The following is a 17,093-nucleotide window of genomic DNA, read 5'->3' on the forward strand; positions in this document are numbered from 1 at the left end:
AGATCCGGATGACATTCGCGACCTTGACGATCCCGAGAAGAGTGTTGACGAAGAAGAGCGTACTCGGCATGCGGCCGAACTCCTGGATGACCCCACAAACGGGAAGTTCTTAAACAAAGGTGACCTCGTTGAAATAATGTAAGTTGTTTTGGTGATCCTCTGGCGTTCGACGTTTGTTAAGCATTGTACAGGTTTCCAGGAGTAGAGCGCGAGCCCCTACTTGCCGTATTTGTCAAACAATTTGAAACACAGTCCCAGTTCTACAGCATAGATGGCAAATGGTTTCACCGGAAACTCAACGATGTCCAATTTACTGTGCAGGATTTCATGGATCCATCGTTGATCGACCCTATTGTTCCGTATCTACCCAGCAAAGAAGTTACTTCTGATCTCATAGACAAGATGCAGTTATTCGATATCAGCGCTCCGCGGGAGATAGCATCGCCCGTCATCTTCAAACTCAAACAGTTTGCCCAAGAAGCGGATGCCATCCATCGGAAGCATGCTTCCCTACTGGAAAATGCACACAAAAAATTGGCGCATCAAGTTGATTTGCGCTTTGGCACTCTCCAGAAGATTACCGAAACTCTCTTGAACACGAAAAAGCCACCCATAACAGTCATGTATGCGGTCCGCAAGGCGTTGATGCACCAACCCTTGGGGTTCATGACCGATATGCGAAGTCACCGTTTAACTAGTGTCTTTCAAATAATTCCAAAGGACTTAGTGGAGCGCCTGGAGCAGGCACGGGACTGGATTCGCGAATACCAGGAGTCAATGGCACTCGACGACGGTGGTCCTCGTAGTCGCTCGAAAGATTTGAAAGGTGCCGCCATAGTCAAGAGTTTCGCCGCAAAAGCCCGAACTCTTGTCGAACAAAGTCGCCGCATGCGCGAACCCACCATGTACGGACGACTGACGTCGTCCAAAAACAAATTTGATATTACTCCGACCTCGACCGCTCTCAGAGTTGTTGAGTCTCTGGAGTTTACTGAGTCGGAGCAGATTCTGATCCGCTTCTTGGAAGCCTGGTCCATGTCTAGTCTTCTGCGCTCCTCACCTCGGCTTCTGAGCCTTTGCCCAATCTTGTTGCGTGCGGTAGGGGTTTACGATCCCTCTTGGCAAAATCAATCTAGTCTCGGCTTTGTATTTCTGCAAGAGATTGGAGTCATTCCGCCACACGAGAACCGCATCAAGTTTGACCCCCATCTTCTGTTGCCCACAGCGCAACACTCTCGACAACTGGAGCAATTGTTTGGCCATCTCGAGCACATGGGAACTGACAAAACCAAAGCCGCGACTTATGATGCTATGAAGCACCTCCGAAGAGATTACGGAGATCGCACAGTCTTTTGTGTCGATTCTGCCACTGCCGAAGAGATCGACGACGGTATATCTCTTGAGCGAATTCCGGATAGATTTGAGTACTGGGTCCATGTTCATGTCGCAAACCCGACGGCATTCTTGCCAAAGGATCACCTCGCATCAAAGATGGCCGCTCATCTAACAGAAACGATTTATATGCCGGAGAGAACATACCCCATGCTTCCCAGCTGGATCACCCAGGAAAAATTTAGCTTGGCTCCGAACCGCCCTTGTCTCACGATTAGCATCAAGCTCAACGATGATGCTGACGTCTTGGACGTGAAGATGCAATCTGGTTTCATTCGTAACGTCGTTTCAATGACACCCCCTACTGTTGAACGGATAGTCACCGGAAAAGACGTGAGCAAAGAATCCGGTGAAACAGAAATCATTCTTACCGTGGGTGGTAAGGTACCGGAGATTGCAACTCGGAAAATTCATGAAGAGACAGATCTGTCAGAAAGCCAAATATCTGACCTCAAAACATTGCAAGCATTAGCGATGGCACGGAACAAGAAGCGTAGGCAAGCGGGTGGTATCTTCTGGGACCAAGGGTATCCCGAGTTCTCCGTCTACGACAAATACGACCAACCGGGAGTCCCTTGGTCTACTCCATCGCGAGACAGAGCTCGTTTCACGGATGGTGACCCCGTAATCCAAATGCGCGCAAACTCAAGCACGAATCCGTTTTCGACTGCGGGCGCCGAATCCGAAATTTTAGTGCGAGAGATAATGTTGCTCGCCGGTGAAGTGGGCGCCAAATGGTGCAGAGACCGGAATCTTCCAGTGATATATCGTGGAATGGTCAAGAGGCCCGGAACCATGGACATGAAAGAGTATGAAAACACCGTCATGAAGCCAGCTTTGAGGGAGGATGGCTCTATACCTTTCAGTATTGCTATGGATTACCTGAAACACATTGGTGCCTCGGTAGCCTCTACGACGCCTTATGAGCACGGTGTTCTGGGAACTCCTCAATACGCCAAGATGACCAGTCCTTTGCGCCGCTACGGAGACATGGTTATGCACTGGCAAATTGAGTCTGCCATGCGGCTGGAGCACAAACTAGGTCGGAGCCTAGTTGGCTCAACTTACAAAGAGCAAGAACTTGCCTTCACCAAAAAGGATATTGAAGCCATCATTTCTCGGCTTACCCCTCGCGAGCGCCTAATCAGTAAGACGAAACGAAACGCGCAGTCTTTCTGGCTATCTCAGCTTTTCTTCCGAGCGATCATGTGCAAGGAAGCTGATTTGCCTGAGACGTTCGAGGTTTACATTACGAGTATTCCTAACGACAACTACCCTCGTGTAGTTGGGTGGTCTCTCAAGTATTCATTCGATATGGATGTCCACTCTCGTTCATTCAAGGAGATAGGAGACGAACCAAAACTGGGAGACATGTGGGAGGTCACGATCACCGACGTCGACTGTTACCACAGGAGAATGAGGGCTAATCCAGTTCGGTTGATCAAAAGGGCTGCTATTTGAAGCGGGTGTGATTTTGGTGTGAGGTTTAGCCGGGTTAAAACTCGACTCATTTGCAGGCGGCACACAACTCCGAATGGAACGGAATGACGATTTTGCGGTAGTGTTGATGTTTCTCCAACCTTACCAATACATACTCCGGGCCGTGTGTTATACCATTGTTTGATCCGATTTTTGTCCGGTCTACGTCTAGCGTCTATCTGTCCATAACTGGAGCACAAGCAGTCATTCTTTTACATGTACATGTGATGTGTGGGTTAGGTGTTTGTACAGGCTGCTCAAATTTTCGAATCAATGTTTGAAAACCAATGGAATTACTGTCCCCCGCTTTAAACCGCGCTAAACTACTAAACTGTCTGATGCCAATACCCTTTGCGCCCCCCTTTGACCGGCCCATATGATAGGCAGCCTTCTAATGTGACGCCGTGTTGAAGAGAAATGTGCTTATCCAGGCGAGGGAACGATGCAATACAAAATCATTATCATCATTATCATCATCCCAAGACAAAGCTGCCTTGGTGTGTCGGGCAACAACCATCGCCCTTGGTGTTCCACCATTGCCGTATGCAGTCCTATATCGGTGGCGCATCAGCATTAGCCTCGTACAGATTCAATTGGGGACGGGGATAGGGATTCCGTTCAAGACGCCTTGGGAGACGAAAATTTCGTTACATACCCTATGGAACTTGCAGAAGCACTCGAGCCTTCCCATTTCATCCCTTTCTTCAAACTCTTCAAAGCAGATGACGCACTCCTGCGCCTCGCCCTTTTCGTCTACACAATCCTTCTCGGTGGCTCGATACCTGAGCATCCCTTGCGTGGCTCTGCGCCTCCTCGATCCTTCAGCCTGTACTCGCTCACCGGGAGGGGCAAGAGTCGTTCCCGCACTTCCATCTGCTGACCGAGCTGAATTTGCAGCAACTGCAGCATCGATGGCAGTGGGAGGCGAGGAACGCGAGGGCCCTGAAGAGCCTGCGAAATTTGCTGCGATGCACTCCTCGACATGGGCTTCCCGAGCAACCGTGCTTCCATCGGGGCCCTTTGGAGGCAATTCCTCGTGACATATTGGGCATTCGTCCTCTTCTGGAATCTGGCGGCGCGTCTGTGGCCTGGTTTGGGGTTGTGGTTGAGGATGGTTTGGCGCAAAAGATTCGGATACAGAGTCGGGACTTGTGACGTCTAGAAGTGAGCGGTAGCGCAGCGGTTGTTGCGAGCTCGAGGCACTAGAGGCTCGGCTAGAACGCATATGATGCGGCATTCCTGTGTATGCTGAGGCGAGACGGGGCACGTACGGAGGAAACGGAGTTGCGCTTTGACCTGGTCTGGTAGCAAAGGCGGGCGGTTGCGGGTACATGGTAGGGGGCTGTAGGCTTACAAGCCGACTGGAGAAAGGGTTTGACAAGCCAGTGCCCGACAAAGTTGTTGTCCTCTGGCTAACATCACTTCGCGACGGGCGGTGGTTCGGCGAGTGCGGTCGGTCAAAAGCTTGCGCACCATCATATGTCATATTCCTCGGTCTACTTGAGGGATGGAATGTTGCAAAAGGAGGGGGCGCATGGTCATGTGGAAAGCCCGTTGTCTCGAAGTCTGGGAAGGGTAGTCGGTTGTTCGTGAGGTCAGAGCGAGGCGGTGGACTGAAGTTGGGGTCAGGGACACACTGGCGGTGACAGTTAGCGATAGAACAAGGCCCACGACGTCCCTTGGACACGTACCGGATTACACACGCGCACCTCCTCGCCGCCGCCTAGAGCCGGGTTTGTGGATATGGTACTCTGGGGCGACGCGTCTTCGTCAACATGGCCGGGCAGGTCGATGAGCGTGGGGTTACGGGGGAGGCGTAGCTCCTCGGGCGGATGGACTATGTACTGGCGCGGAATGGTGATGCGATGAGGCGAGCAGTTTGCGCAGACGACGCGGCCGCATTTACTGGGGGTGGGTCAGCTTGAAAAAGAGAGAGAAAGGGTTTAGGTGCACGCACCGGCAGTGGTGTTTGCGGTACCAGAAGCTAAAGGGCGTCTCGCAGACGGGGCAGTGGGAGACGTCGGCGTCGGGCTGCCACGGGGGGATGAAGACGTCGCTGGCCGCTTCCCTGGCCGTGTCGGAACCGGTGAGGCGTCGCTTCCTGTCTGCCGTTCCTGTCGTTCCCGTCGTCCCCGTCGTCCCCGTCGTCCCCGTAGTCCCCGTTGTCCCCGTCGTTCCTGCCGTCGTCGGGCGCCCGTCTGAAGCAGCTCGACTTTCGCCCCCGTCCGAGCGTAGAAAGTCCAACCAAGTCTCCCCACGCTCTTGTGTTGGTACCACCGACGGCCGCCTGTCGCCGTCGCTGTTCGGAGGGGCGTCCATAGTGTACCTCGTTTGGCTGTTGTCGCAAAGCTGCGGGCGGGCGACATCATATCATCACCCCTCCTTGCTCTCACCGCCCGCTTGCCGCTTAATAAGCGCCCCGTCCAAAAATTAATTTAGATAGAAACATTAAATCAACTAACTACTCCGTGTGTATAGCCTCCTCACTCCTCGCTCCGCCGCGTGCTGCGACTCCCCAGCGGATCCTGCACAAATTCCGCCCGACTGCCCATGTGCACCGCCGGGTCGTATAGTCCTGGCTGGATGCTTTCCGACGCCTTGTGCTGATGCACGTATCCTGTACTCAGCGGCCGCTCGCCCTCGGTGCTCTGCGACCCTGTATGCCTCCGCATTGACCCGGAATGCCCCGCCTCTCCCCCGATGCTTGATGCTGCTGACCGTTCTGGAGATGGCGACGATTTCGACGACCCGAAAGGAAGCCGTGGGACTGCCCCCGGCTGAAGGTACCCAGACGCGTGTTGCTCCTGTGCCGCCGGCGGCTCCTGCGTCGCGTACTCGGATGGCGAGGCCGAAATAGTCGATAGCCGTGGCGTGTCTGCGAACATGGTCGCCTCGTGTCCAGACTGGCGCTTCGAGCTCTTGCGAGGAATGGTTGGGGGTCTGCTCAAGCTACCCATTCTGGATACTTTGGAGCTGGCTTTCGACCCAATCCTGCTCGGCAACTCAATCCCTCCACCTGTTTCAATGGGCCCTAATGTTGGAGCCATGTCTGAGACCCGAGGGCCTCCTGAGTGAAAGATATCACCATCCTCGCCAATCAGATTCTCTTCCTCTGAGCTCTCCTGAGAATCTGAACTGTCGCTTGAATCTCTCCGTGGCCTAGCGATGTGTCCGTCGTCGGAGCTGGCCATAGTGTAGGCCGACATAGCCCGCGGCGGATCCGGATGCCGCCCATCTTCGGAACTGGCCCTAGTGTAGGCTGACATAGCACGCGGTGGATCTGGGTGTGCACGTGGGTCTGGGTTGTCCTGGTAAGGCTCGTGATGATGATCATCTGGCGCATTCTCTTCTTCCTCTCCAACAGCAAGCATTTGAGGTGCTCGCGTGCTTCTGACAACTTCGAAACCTTTACTCTTGTCCTTCCTTTTGGCTCCAAAAAGACTCTTCAACCATCCACCGGCTGAAGACATGGGACCCATAGGGTCGGCTGGTCCGGTCTTAAGCTTGCGGGTTGGGACACCATCGCTGGCAAGGGCCGGGCCTCGTGTGACGCCGTAATAGAAATCAGATTCTCTGACGGCGTAATCGGTGCGAGGCCTTCGTGGTTCGTTGATGTTCGGGTCGGAGTCATCCCGAAGGCCTCGCAGGTAAGCAGGCGTTATACTTCCACGATGAGGGGAGAATGAAGACCCTTCTCCAGCATCTCCAGACTCTGGCGCGTCTTCGTATGCCTTTGACGAATCCCCGTTCCCCCAAGAAGCTCTGCTGCGTGCTCCAGGAGTGTAAGGATCGACAGTCTGTCTTCGTGCGCGGGGAGGCCGGTAGTACGGATCCGTGGTTTCCAGGCCCTTCGGGGCCATAGTACCCATGGTAGGGCGGCGGGACGAAGCACCAGCCGATGCACTACCGCTTGGAAGGAAAGTATAAGGTGTAGCACTACCACCAGGTGTCCCGGGCTCAGGGCTTGTTCCACCATAGTTGCTGGGGTCGCCGCCTTGGCTGAAATGTTCAAATCCGCCGCTCATACGACCATCCATTCCGGCTTGACGAGCTAGTAGCACAGCAGAACTAGCCGAGAGGCTCCGTGAACGGCCACCCATGAGCTGAATGGACTTAGAATCGCCATCGCCGAGCATCCCTGCGTTCGAGTTAAGACTGCTCCGCTGGCCCCTGCGATGTGTACGGCGAGATAACTGCCTCTTTCCAAAGACCTTGGTTAGGCCACCTCTGGCATCGCCAGCTCCAGCCATTCTCGCAGAGACTTCAACGATGGTTTGTATTGAGTTCAAGAAGAAACCAAACACCAAAACGATCGCGTGTAGCAACAAAATCGCATAGCCAAGCCATCCTTTAGATGATTCAGCAACGTCGAGATTGGGAACAAACGCCACACTCAAAAGCGTTGTGAGCAGCCTAACTACGGAGAAGAAAGTATGGTACGCGTTCATAGACGTCGGTGCCTGAAAAGGCCTGAATGCGTGGAGCGTGAGGATGTAAATGACCTCGCAGATAGCTAATATGATTAGTTGAGCAATGCCGGAAGGTTGAATCGCGCCGATTGCCACACCCCTGATGAAGGTAAGCAGGACCGGAATGAAAGCAAAAGGGGCTGCATCGTCGGAATAAGTGTTGTAAAGAGGCCCGTACGTCAATACGGTGGGCAAGTCGTCGAACAGATGTGCGCGAGGCTTAGTGGTAAAAATGAGACGGAAGATCCAGGCTGCCAGCCCAATAACCACAATGAGAAGGAAGACGGCCATTGCGACCACCGAAGCGGGTGACCTGCTCGCCACGACGAGCTGGAAGAGTGAAATTGACACGATGGGGAGGAGGAAATAATTGAAGGTCATGCGGACAACGACGCCTGTCGAAAAAGGTAGGTTCTTGCTACGCAAATCCTCTTCCTGCGTGTGCGATATGAACCGATATGCCCATTTTATCACAAAACCGATCTGGCATAAGAGCACCGCAGCGACTGTGATGCCTAGGAACCATACGGCGAACGCGGCCCATATATCCTGGTCTTTGTCCATGCCAACCAACTGCCCTAGACGGGACAAGCCGTATGTGCTGTTGGTGACGTATATGCCATCTACAAGACTGTTGTAGGACGAATTTCCAGGAGTCACGAAGCTTTCGTTGAACAGAAGCGTTGACCAGGCTGCCTGGCTGATGACCGGCTGATAGAAGCCTGGATATGCCAGATTTAGACTGCCTGCAAGGACGATGAACTGTACGTACTGCAGACAATCGCCGAAACCCGGGGTAACCAAACGCAGGAGGTCCTCATCTCTTCCGTAGTTGCTCGTCCAGCGAAAAGGATCGGAAGATCCCCAGGGACTGAAGATTGCGGCGAATATAGTCGCGACTGCTACTAGTGCCAGGATAGCTGCCGGAAGGTAGCGGAGTGCATCAGATAGGGCTCCACCCAGATCTGGCGTGATGGTTGCGGATATACATGCTAGGTCTGGCGCGCCACTATCTCCAGACTGGACCCGGATTGTGGCAGCAAACGAGGCGAAGGCATAGGAACTGTAAAAGTCGTGGGCAACAGTAAAAATAGAAAGGCCGTACGGGTCTTGGACATCCTCGAAAACTGGCGCAATCGGACATGACGTGTTGACCGTGGCCAAACAGAAACGGCTGGGTTCTGCGTCGTATGGTGTGTATGTGACGACCTGGAACTTGGAGAACAAGGTGGTGTACTTGTTGTTTGAAGTACTGAGGTCGACAATCTTGCCAAAGGTCTCGTTGGGGTTGTTCCAGTAGGTCGTGTTGAGCGGGGATGGAAGAGTGCCTTGGGTTGCCTGGCCCGACACGTTGCCGTAGATGGTAACATTGAGATTATGGCTAGGATCGGACGTGTTGAATCTCGCGCTGACGAAGTGAGGTATGAACTGGAGCTGCCTGGGTTCCGAATGTATAATGTTGGGGTCGAGGCAGTTGTTGAAGTCGATGAAGACGGCGCCGACGGACGCGACCAAGGTGGAGAGCACAAGAAGCAGAACCAAGGGGCCGGCGCGTGCGGCCCGACGGCATGTACGCATGGCTGCTTTCCCCGCGACGCACCCGAACTTGTCCATGGCGCTGGACGTCGGATCTACCCCCTGCTCCAATCCCTCATGTTTCCGTGACGTAGATGCCTGCGGTCCGTACGCTGTCGAGCCACAAGGCGCAACGCCTTCCATCAAAAGCCTTGGGGGGCAACGCTGGGCGCGTGTGCGGTGCTGGTCGGGCGGGCGGGACGGCGGCGGAGGCGGGGGGAGGTACTCGTAGATCGTAGGTAGGTTGGCGTCGAGGAACGAGCGTCAGGGAGCGAGCAACGGGCGCGAGGGCGGAGGATGGGTGGGGAGACAGTCAGTAGGCGGGCGAAGCACGGCGCGGAAGAGAGCGAAAAGAGAGAAAGAGAGAGAGAGAGAGCAAGCAAGCACGGGGATCAGGCTAAGCTATGGCACCAGCATACTGCGGTCATGGATGACGGGCTTTTGTGGTGTGGCACATTGCGAGGAATTATGCCAGGGCCGTGGCAGTGCCGCCGGGTGCTATTTTGGGTTCCGCACGTGATACGTGCGATGCGCTCACTCGGTGGCGCCCGCCAAAGCATCGGTGTCGCGACACGCCGGGCGCCCGACCATCTACTCTCAGCGACTGATGGCCGACCCGTCGCGCATCGATCCGCGCCTCGAGTTTGGCGTGTCCGACGCCTACTACTCCCGGGGCCCTTCGTTTTACGACGCCGCCCACCCTCAGCCCAGCGATGCGGCCCTTCAGGCCATCGCCACGGCCGCCCAAGAAGACCGCCGCGCCTCGACGGCCAGCTCTGCGTCTGTCGGCGCTGCTGCGGACCTGAACAGCTCGAGGTATATCATGCTCCCCTCTGGCCCTACCCTCCTCCACTGACGCCCGCCAGCAACCAGACAAAGCTTGGTCCGGACGGAAAGCGCCTGCGCGCATGCGACCATTGCCGCGCTCTCAAGGTCTGTTTGCCCTGCTGCCTGCTTTGTTGCAGTCCCAATTGACCCGCCTCAGGTTCGATGCGATCCCCAAGATGAGAACGGGACCATCTCCGAGACGCATCCGTGCAAGCGTTGCAAAAAGTCCAAAAAAACATGCATCACCACTGCGCCAACTAAGAAGCGCACCAAGAAGGCTGACACGCGTGTTGCCGAGCTCGAAAAGAAGGTGAATGAACTGACCGCTCGCTTGGGCGATGCTCCGATGCCCCCGTATGCTGGACATCCCGATGTGCCATTGCCTCAGGATGCATCGGACCCAGCTGCAGCGTACCCTGGCTCAACACGCCCCGAAAAGCGGAGGAGAACCAATGAGCCGTCCGGAGGACTGGTGCGTGTTTTCCGTTACGAGCTTTCAAAACGCTTCTACTTACGGCACCTAGAATTCCAGCGATGCACGACGGGAAATCATGTACGACGACCATGCGGAAATAGCTGCTGCCGCGCATCACCGAGCTGAGGGGCGTCCGGGTCAGACTGATTACTCATACATCTCGTATGAGGTTGACAGATGCATGGATCGTGATGTTGCTGAACGTGTCATCCACCGCTATGTCAACGACTTGGCTCCCGCTTTCCCGGCTGTTCCTCTACCACAGGATACTACGGCCGCCGGGCTTCGCACAGAGAAACCCCTACTCTTCTTGTCCATCCTAACAGCCGCTTCTTATGGATGCGAACCAGTCGTGCCGGCAGACACCCAGCGCTACCTGGCTGATTTGCTGCAAGGTTCATTTGCTGAGCTTATTTGGCGCAAACAAGAAAAGACCTTGGAGATCATCCAGGCGCTGATAGTAGGTGTGTTGTGGTATCGACCACCAGCAATGTACGAGCATCATGCGTTTTACATGATGATCAACGCCGCGAGTTCTATGGCTTTGGAGCTTGGCCTTGGGAAGAGAGCTGGAAAATCAAAGGCGAAACTCGGTCTGGGTCCATTTCGCAGATGTCTGCCAAACGCAGGGGGTGTCGAAGCTCGCAGAGCTTTCATGGTGAGCTGTTGCCCGTCTTTTTATCGTCTACTATGCTGACATCCACAGGCATGCTACTACTTAGGGGCAAAGTATGTCTATTGCAATTTACAACGAGTTCTCTTAACCCTGTAGTTCCCGACTAACTAGTCTTAGCATTGCCATGATACTTCGCCGACCTATGTTCCTCCGTTGGAATAAATACATGGATGAGTGTGTCACGGAGCTAGAGACGGCTTCGGATGCTCTGCCTTCCGACAAAATCTTCTGTTATCACCTCAAGCTAGCAGCTATCGCGGAGGATGTCGCTTCGCAATTCTCCATGGACGACCCAGCGGCAGCTAACAACCTTTCAGACAAATTCAGTGAAATCGCCCTCAGAAACTATGACACGAAGCTAGAGTCTTTGCGTCAGAAGCGCCCTGCATATGCCAACAATGGTGAGTTGTGGTTTTTTCGTCTCTGGGAGTTCTGGAGCTAACGCACAACAGCACTACTGCAATTCTCAGAGAACGTCACTGGGCTATTTGCACATGAAGTTGCCGCGCATCATAACCAAAACGCAGACGATAATCCAGAAGAACCAGGGCGTCAGAACTTACTCAGCCCTGTCGCAATAAGTTCGCTCCAAGAGTGCATCAAGTCATGTCATGGCCTCCTCGAAAACTTTCTTTCTCTTGATTTCGAGTCATTCCATGCCTTGCCAGTCATATATTGTAAGTATCCCGCTGCAAGAAATAGCGCGGGTTGATCGACTCACTGTAACAGCCGTACGTGCCGTGTATTCCACAGTATGCCTCGCAAAACTGTGGGCAGATGCAACGACTCCTGGAGATATCAGTGCTACCATCACACCAGAGTCTTTACGTTTGGAATTTTACTTCGAAAATCTAATACGCCGTTTTCTCCTTGCCGTAGAGAAGGACCCGCAATCACCGCATGCAAAGTTCCATTACATTGTCATGGGCTTGAGAGAGAAATTTACAAGCATGAAGAGCGGCGGGGCTCGCCCAGCCGAGGCTGCTCAAACTCCAGCAGCTTCAGCGTTGACAAAGACCACATCGACGGCGAATCCACAGGAGCAAAGCCGTCACTCTTATGCGAGCGGCAGTAGCGTTCCTAGCACGCAGACTCCATTGCATCTCCTGTCCGAAGTCGCTCAACAGGCACAGGCACCCCCCATTCAACAGACCTATTACGACAACGGAATCGGAGGCCAAGTAATGACCAACTACAGCTGGGACATGGCTGGATTTGGCAATATTGATTTCAGCAGCATCGGCATGGATGTTGATCTGTCTGGCCTGTTTGGTGGCGACATGGGATACGAAGCCAACCAACAATATCTTCAAATGCAGCCTGGACAGATGTATCCAGAGGCAAATGGTAACTGGAATGCCTAATCTCGAAATGGTGGGGGGGTTCCAACATAGCTTTTCTGCTCGAGAACATACATCAGAATGACTATTAATGGTCCGGCGCTATCAAGATAAAAATCGACATCGGAATAGCTTAATGACTAATAGGCTAAGCCTCCTTCATGTTCATATCAGAGATTCGAGTACGTACGTACCTGAAAATGCGCATGAACCTCCAATATCTTACTTCCAGTCTGAGGTCGCAAGTAGAATTTGAGGCAGTGATGATAAGGCCGTGACTGGAGCAAAGCTCCCTTCCCCAAACCTCTGTATATTATTTAAAACTTTATCGTATCTCATTCTTTTGCAGAAGCAAATTGAGTCATCAAAAAACTTGTTTGACTCGGGTAGAAGACACAGCCGTCTCCAACTCTACAGTACATGGAGGAGCCCTTTCGGGCAATAACACCTAAACGCCTTGCTGCCAAAAGATGACTACCATGGTTCAGCTAACCGGAGAGAATCAGAACCAAGCTAGCGTCCACAAGGCGGGTAGGTGCGGCCATCGCGCCTGCCATTCACCAAGAATGTCCGGTACGCGCTCGTCGAACCCGATACGAGCTCTGCCCTGGCCCCGATCCCATTCTTCTGCCCCTTTCATGGTTCTTTCCTCATGGGCAGCCTCGTTCAAGCGTGTAGCAAGGTCTAGAATGGCTTTACCGCCGATCAGCGCTTCTTCGTGATTGTCTTTGATGTCCACGTTGAACACATGCACCGGTCTATTGAGCGGGCTGCCCCTATTGAGTAGATCGTCAACGACAGCATCCCAGCATCGTTCCTCGCACGTAATCACGACGTCAACAACGCCGCCCTCGACACCCATGGCGCCTTTGTCTTCCTTGTGGCTGATGCGAGGCACGCCTACCCGCCAGTCCTGCCACCGTTCCGGGCAGCGCTTGGTGCTTCGATTACGATCGAGCATGTTGAGGATGCCATTCGCGCGGTATAACCGTGCATCCTTGTGCTCGAGTTCGCGGTACATGGCGTCGTAGGTGGTGTTGTTGAAGGAATAAACGTTGGGCTGCGATATGCTTGGTCCAGGGAGTCTGACAAGGGAGCCCGTGCCGAATGAGATGACGGGGAAGTGGGCGGTGGAAAGCTGCAGGTGCGCTTCCATTGACCTATGGGAGAAGCGTGTCAGTTGCCCGAACGCGCGAAGAATGAGGATGTTTGCATATAAATGGCGCACATGGGGCGGCTGGCGGACATGCGGACACGAGAAATCGAAGGCCCCAAGTTGATTTTGTTTGATTTGATGGCGAAGTATATACATGCAGATGGGCGATGCACGACGAAAAGTCAAGACGAGAGCAGAGGTGGTCATGCACAGCAGATTGAAAGTAGAGGCGTATGTTTCCCCGGGAGCCATTGTCGCCAGCCCTCACGTACCTGTTGTTGTTGCTTGCGCACACAGTGCAGAATTTGAGCTTGAAGCCTCCGTCGGCAGCGGGCGCCTGCTCCTGCGTCCCGTCGACTCCCATCTTAGTGGAATCGGGAACAGGCTCCACCGGAGGAGGCGGCGGAGGAGTAGGAACAACGGGTCGCGACCGCAGGCGAGGATCTGCTGACATCTAGGGCGGAAGTCAGCACGGTGAGGCGAGCGACAGGGCAGGTAGGTATTGATGAAATCGAATTGGCGGCGAATCAGAAAAGTTGCGTATACGGTAAATGAAGTCTCCTCATGGGAATAGGACAGCTCCAATAAAAGGTATCATCATGCAAGCGCGGGAGATGGAGAGGGCGGAGATGGAAGGGCGGGTGGCAGACATACCTTGTATCTTATGTGTGTGGTTGTGTTTGTGTGTGTGTGTGGTTGTGTGTCTTTGTAGAAGAGTCGTCGCGGCAAGCTACTGCTACAGCGCGCTAGGAAGTTCGGTGCCTCGGCGGTGCGTCACGTGCAGTCACGTGTAGGAAAAAAGAAACCACGGGCGAGCGACCCGGACGAGCGTTGGAGCTAGGTAGTGCTAGTTGAAATAGTGGCGAGTGGTGCGCTGTTGCGCTGTTGCGCTGTTGCTGCTGCTGCCCGCGTTTCAGGCCTAAATTTAGCTTGATGAGCAGGCCGCTTTGTCGCCGTCCAACCCACCTGCTTTCTCGCTCGCCCGCTCGCTCGCACAACGCTCTCGAGGCCAGACAACTCGCCCCCCCGTTACCCGGTTGCCTAGTTCACAGCAGCCGGCAGCCGCCATCTCCCTCGCACCCGTCACTGGGGCCGTCCTGCGACCCCTGTCCCTTGCCAGCGCTTCCCACCTCACCAACAAAACACCACCTAGGTCAAGCTCTTGGGCTCCAAAAGCCCTCCTTTCAGGGACCTGGCCCATTGGCGATCCTGATTGTGAGCCCGCGCATTCCCGCCCGCAAGCAGGCTGCACGCGCCCGTCTGCCTGACTGCAATCCTCGGCGCGTCGCGCCTGTCAACCGCAGCCCGCTAAGACGCAATTGCGCGACTCGAGCCATCGCGGCCAAACCACCCCGCCTCACGGGTCTGGCGCTCCTGGAGAGACAGCTGTGCTGGTGGGCAAGACGGGCAGCGTCATGGCTGCCGTCATCTCTCCTCAGGATCCCTCCACCTCTTCGCCAACCTCAAACCCCGCCGTTGCTCTGCCACCGCTCGTGACCTCACCGCCCTCGCGGCCATCCACCAACTCGAGGCCCCCTTCCTACGCCAATCATCGCTTCTCCACCATGTCGCAAACTTCGGCTCCCTTCCGCTCGCGCCCCCAGTCCACCGTCTTCCCCGTCTTCCATTCGAGCCTCAGCTATACTCTCGTTAGAGACTTTGCCTACCCTCCGTTTAGCCCGCTGTTCTACGGGCCGTTACCGGAGCAGCGCTCGGGGACGTCGACTCCGGCCAGTGAGGTTCCTGCCAGGCGTTTGTCCGACCCTCCGATCCCTTGGGATGGTTCGCGCCTGGGCTGGTCGACTGGACCCTGGGGGACCGGAGGCGAACAACTACCCTCGACCAGCTTTGGCGACGGTCCGCCATGGAGCGAGGATGAAGACTTACACAGCCCAGTGGTGACGAGTGCTAGACACAAGAAGAACAAGTCCGATTTTGATGGCAAACATAGCAGGGGTATCGACAGAGGCTACGGTCCAAGGAGAGCCTCGTACACTGGCACGAATGGCGATGGCAGTCAAACGTATTACGTGAGCAACTTCGACGAGGCAGCCAATGGGCCGGGCGGCGAATACATCACATATCCGGCTGATGATGGCGGGGCTGGCAACGATACATCGCTCTCGGTTCCATCATCCCAGGACGAGCGGCGTCGGGACTCGCACTTTGCGAATGCGTTGCCGAGTCGGAGCTACACCGATCAGGATGGCTTCACTTACGGATCCGAAGACGACATTTCAGAAACCTCATCGCAAGGCGGTTACGACGCTGATGAAAGCCGATACTCGCGGGATTACCAATTCACTATAGCGTCCCCGGATGAGGAGATGCATGGAAAGGCCGTTGCGTTGTTTGACTTTGCGCGCGAAAACGACAATGAGCTACCGTTGACCGAGGGCCAAGTCATACTTGTCAGCTATCGCCATGGTCAAGGCTGGCTCGTCGCACAAGACCCACGCACGGGGGAGTCTGGCCTTGTGCCCGAGGAGTATGTGCGTCTTTTGCGAGACATTGAGGGTGGCTGGAATGGCCTGATGAACGGCGCCCAATTTGGCAACGATATGACCCCCGGAGACGATCTCGTCGAGAGCAACGTCAACGCCAACAACCTCACGAGTCCCATTAGCGAGGCGCGTACGCCCACGCAACATCACCGCGACGTCAGCGGCACCAGCGGTATGAGCGGGCACTCGGGGACGAACAGCGAGTACTACACGCCTGTTGTCAGCACGTTTTCGACCAGTTCCAAAGACTTGCAGAAATACCCGCAGCACCTGTTGGGCAGCCAAGCGAGCACGCCAGTGGGGGACGGATCGTTCCCTAGGCGGGGGAGCAAGGCGTCTTTCGGCAGCCCGAAGAAAGAGGCGGGCGAGGAAAAGCAAGGGGAGGAGGGCAAGGAAGGGGCCGGGAAGCAGGATCCCGACGCGGCCGAGGGCGGCTAAGGCGCTGACGATGATGGTGATACCCAAAGACGATGCTGATGGTTGTCAGGCATGTTAGTTTTATTTTGCATTGCATGAGCTGGAGTAGTTTGCCTTGGTGCGTGGCCGAGCGGACGCACATGTATTGGTTTATTTTTGTCTTTTTTATTTCTGTCTTGCTTCCATTGCCATGTTCCTTTGCGATCGAGTGACTTGCTCTACTTGGTACCGGCCCGAGGTGGGAAGGAGGATGCCGCCGCGGCGCCGAAGAGGCAGCGGGAGGTGAGGTGAGCAGATGTAGGATGCATGAACGGTGGGGCCCGGGTGCGCACCGCTCCCAACTACCCGACCACCCGACTGCCGGTAGTCCCGTGGCGCATAACGATCGGTAAAATTTAAGGTCGGCTGTGGCTGAGACACCATCTCCCCCGATCTGTGTTTCCGTGTCCTGGTCCTCCACCCAAACTTCAAAGGGTAGGTACCCTTGGTGTGAGACATGACTTGTGGTTGGTCTTGTTTCTCCCTGACCTGCACCAGAAACTCGAGCCGCATTCAGCCTTACGTGCCCAGCCAGGTACATATACGGCATACACACCCACCTACCCCGCGCTGCAACCTAGCCAGGCAATCCGTAAGCTGGCTCCCGCCGCCGGCGCCATTGCGCGTCCGATGCTCTCTCTAGCCGCCGTCCAAGCACCTACCCTCTTCGACCCAACCTGTCCATCCCGAGCGAACCCCTTGGACCGATCCGTAGATGCAATTTCGCCTGCCGGCCCGTCTGG

General features: G+C 55.0%; 6 protein-coding genes across 6 annotated transcripts; 3 read left to right on the forward strand and 3 right to left on the reverse strand.

Moving 5' to 3' along the window:
• Nucleotides 1-103: 103 nt before the first annotated feature.
• On the forward strand, nucleotides 104-2,853 carry K452DRAFT_234298 (uncharacterized protein; the record flags this gene model as incomplete). The annotated part of the gene is made up of 3 exons (XM_033537360.1): nucleotides 104-138; nucleotides 192-2,673; nucleotides 2,734-2,853. Coding segments are annotated over 3 exons (2,637 nt in total), but the record flags the coding sequence as incomplete, so codon positions are not given.
• A 491-nt stretch (nucleotides 2,854-3,344) lies between these two features.
• On the reverse strand, nucleotides 3,345-5,190 carry K452DRAFT_301241 (uncharacterized protein; the record flags this gene model as incomplete). Its single annotated transcript, XM_033542422.1, has 4 exons — nucleotides 3,345-3,422; nucleotides 3,527-4,507; nucleotides 4,563-4,776; nucleotides 4,829-5,190. The coding sequence occupies 4 exons, from the start codon at nucleotides 5,188-5,190 to the stop codon at nucleotides 3,345-3,347; spliced, it is 1,635 nt and encodes a 544-aa protein (XP_033393995.1).
• Nucleotides 5,191-5,275: 85 nt separating this feature from the next.
• Nucleotides 5,276-9,361, reverse strand: K452DRAFT_290873 (uncharacterized protein). Its single transcript, XM_033541074.1, has one exon. The coding sequence runs from the start codon at nucleotides 8,916-8,918 to the stop codon at nucleotides 5,355-5,357; it is 3,564 nt and encodes a 1,187-aa protein (XP_033393996.1). The 5' UTR covers nucleotides 8,919-9,361; the 3' UTR covers nucleotides 5,276-5,354.
• A 148-nt stretch (nucleotides 9,362-9,509) lies between these two features.
• Nucleotides 9,510-12,538, forward strand: K452DRAFT_256441 (uncharacterized protein). Its single transcript, XM_033538399.1, has 8 exons — nucleotides 9,510-9,731; nucleotides 9,782-9,848; nucleotides 9,901-10,215; nucleotides 10,268-10,876; nucleotides 10,925-10,947; nucleotides 11,012-11,295; nucleotides 11,347-11,571; nucleotides 11,624-12,538. Exons 1-8 carry the CDS (start codon nucleotides 9,523-9,525, stop codon nucleotides 12,256-12,258), a joined length of 2,367 nt encoding a protein of 788 aa, XP_033393997.1. The 5' UTR covers nucleotides 9,510-9,522; the 3' UTR covers nucleotides 12,259-12,538.
• Nucleotides 12,539-12,736: 198 nt separating this feature from the next.
• K452DRAFT_234450 (uncharacterized protein) lies at nucleotides 12,737-13,754 on the reverse strand (the record flags this gene model as incomplete). Its single annotated transcript, XM_033537368.1, has 2 exons — nucleotides 12,737-13,394; nucleotides 13,663-13,754. The coding sequence occupies 2 exons, from the start codon at nucleotides 13,752-13,754 to the stop codon at nucleotides 12,737-12,739; spliced, it is 750 nt and encodes a 249-aa protein (XP_033393998.1).
• A 1,045-nt stretch (nucleotides 13,755-14,799) lies between these two features.
• K452DRAFT_234301 (uncharacterized protein) lies at nucleotides 14,800-16,332 on the forward strand (the record flags this gene model as incomplete). Its single annotated transcript, XM_033537361.1, has 2 exons — nucleotides 14,800-16,050; nucleotides 16,099-16,332. Coding segments are annotated over 2 exons (1,485 nt in total), but the record flags the coding sequence as incomplete, so codon positions are not given.
• Nucleotides 16,333-17,093: the final 761 nt, after the last annotated feature.

Source organism: Aplosporella prunicola (assembly GCF_010093885.1).
Source record: "Aplosporella prunicola CBS 121167 unplaced genomic scaffold K452scaffold_24, whole genome shotgun sequence".
Taxonomy (NCBI): Eukaryota; Fungi; Ascomycota; class Dothideomycetes; order Botryosphaeriales; family Aplosporellaceae; genus Aplosporella; species Aplosporella prunicola.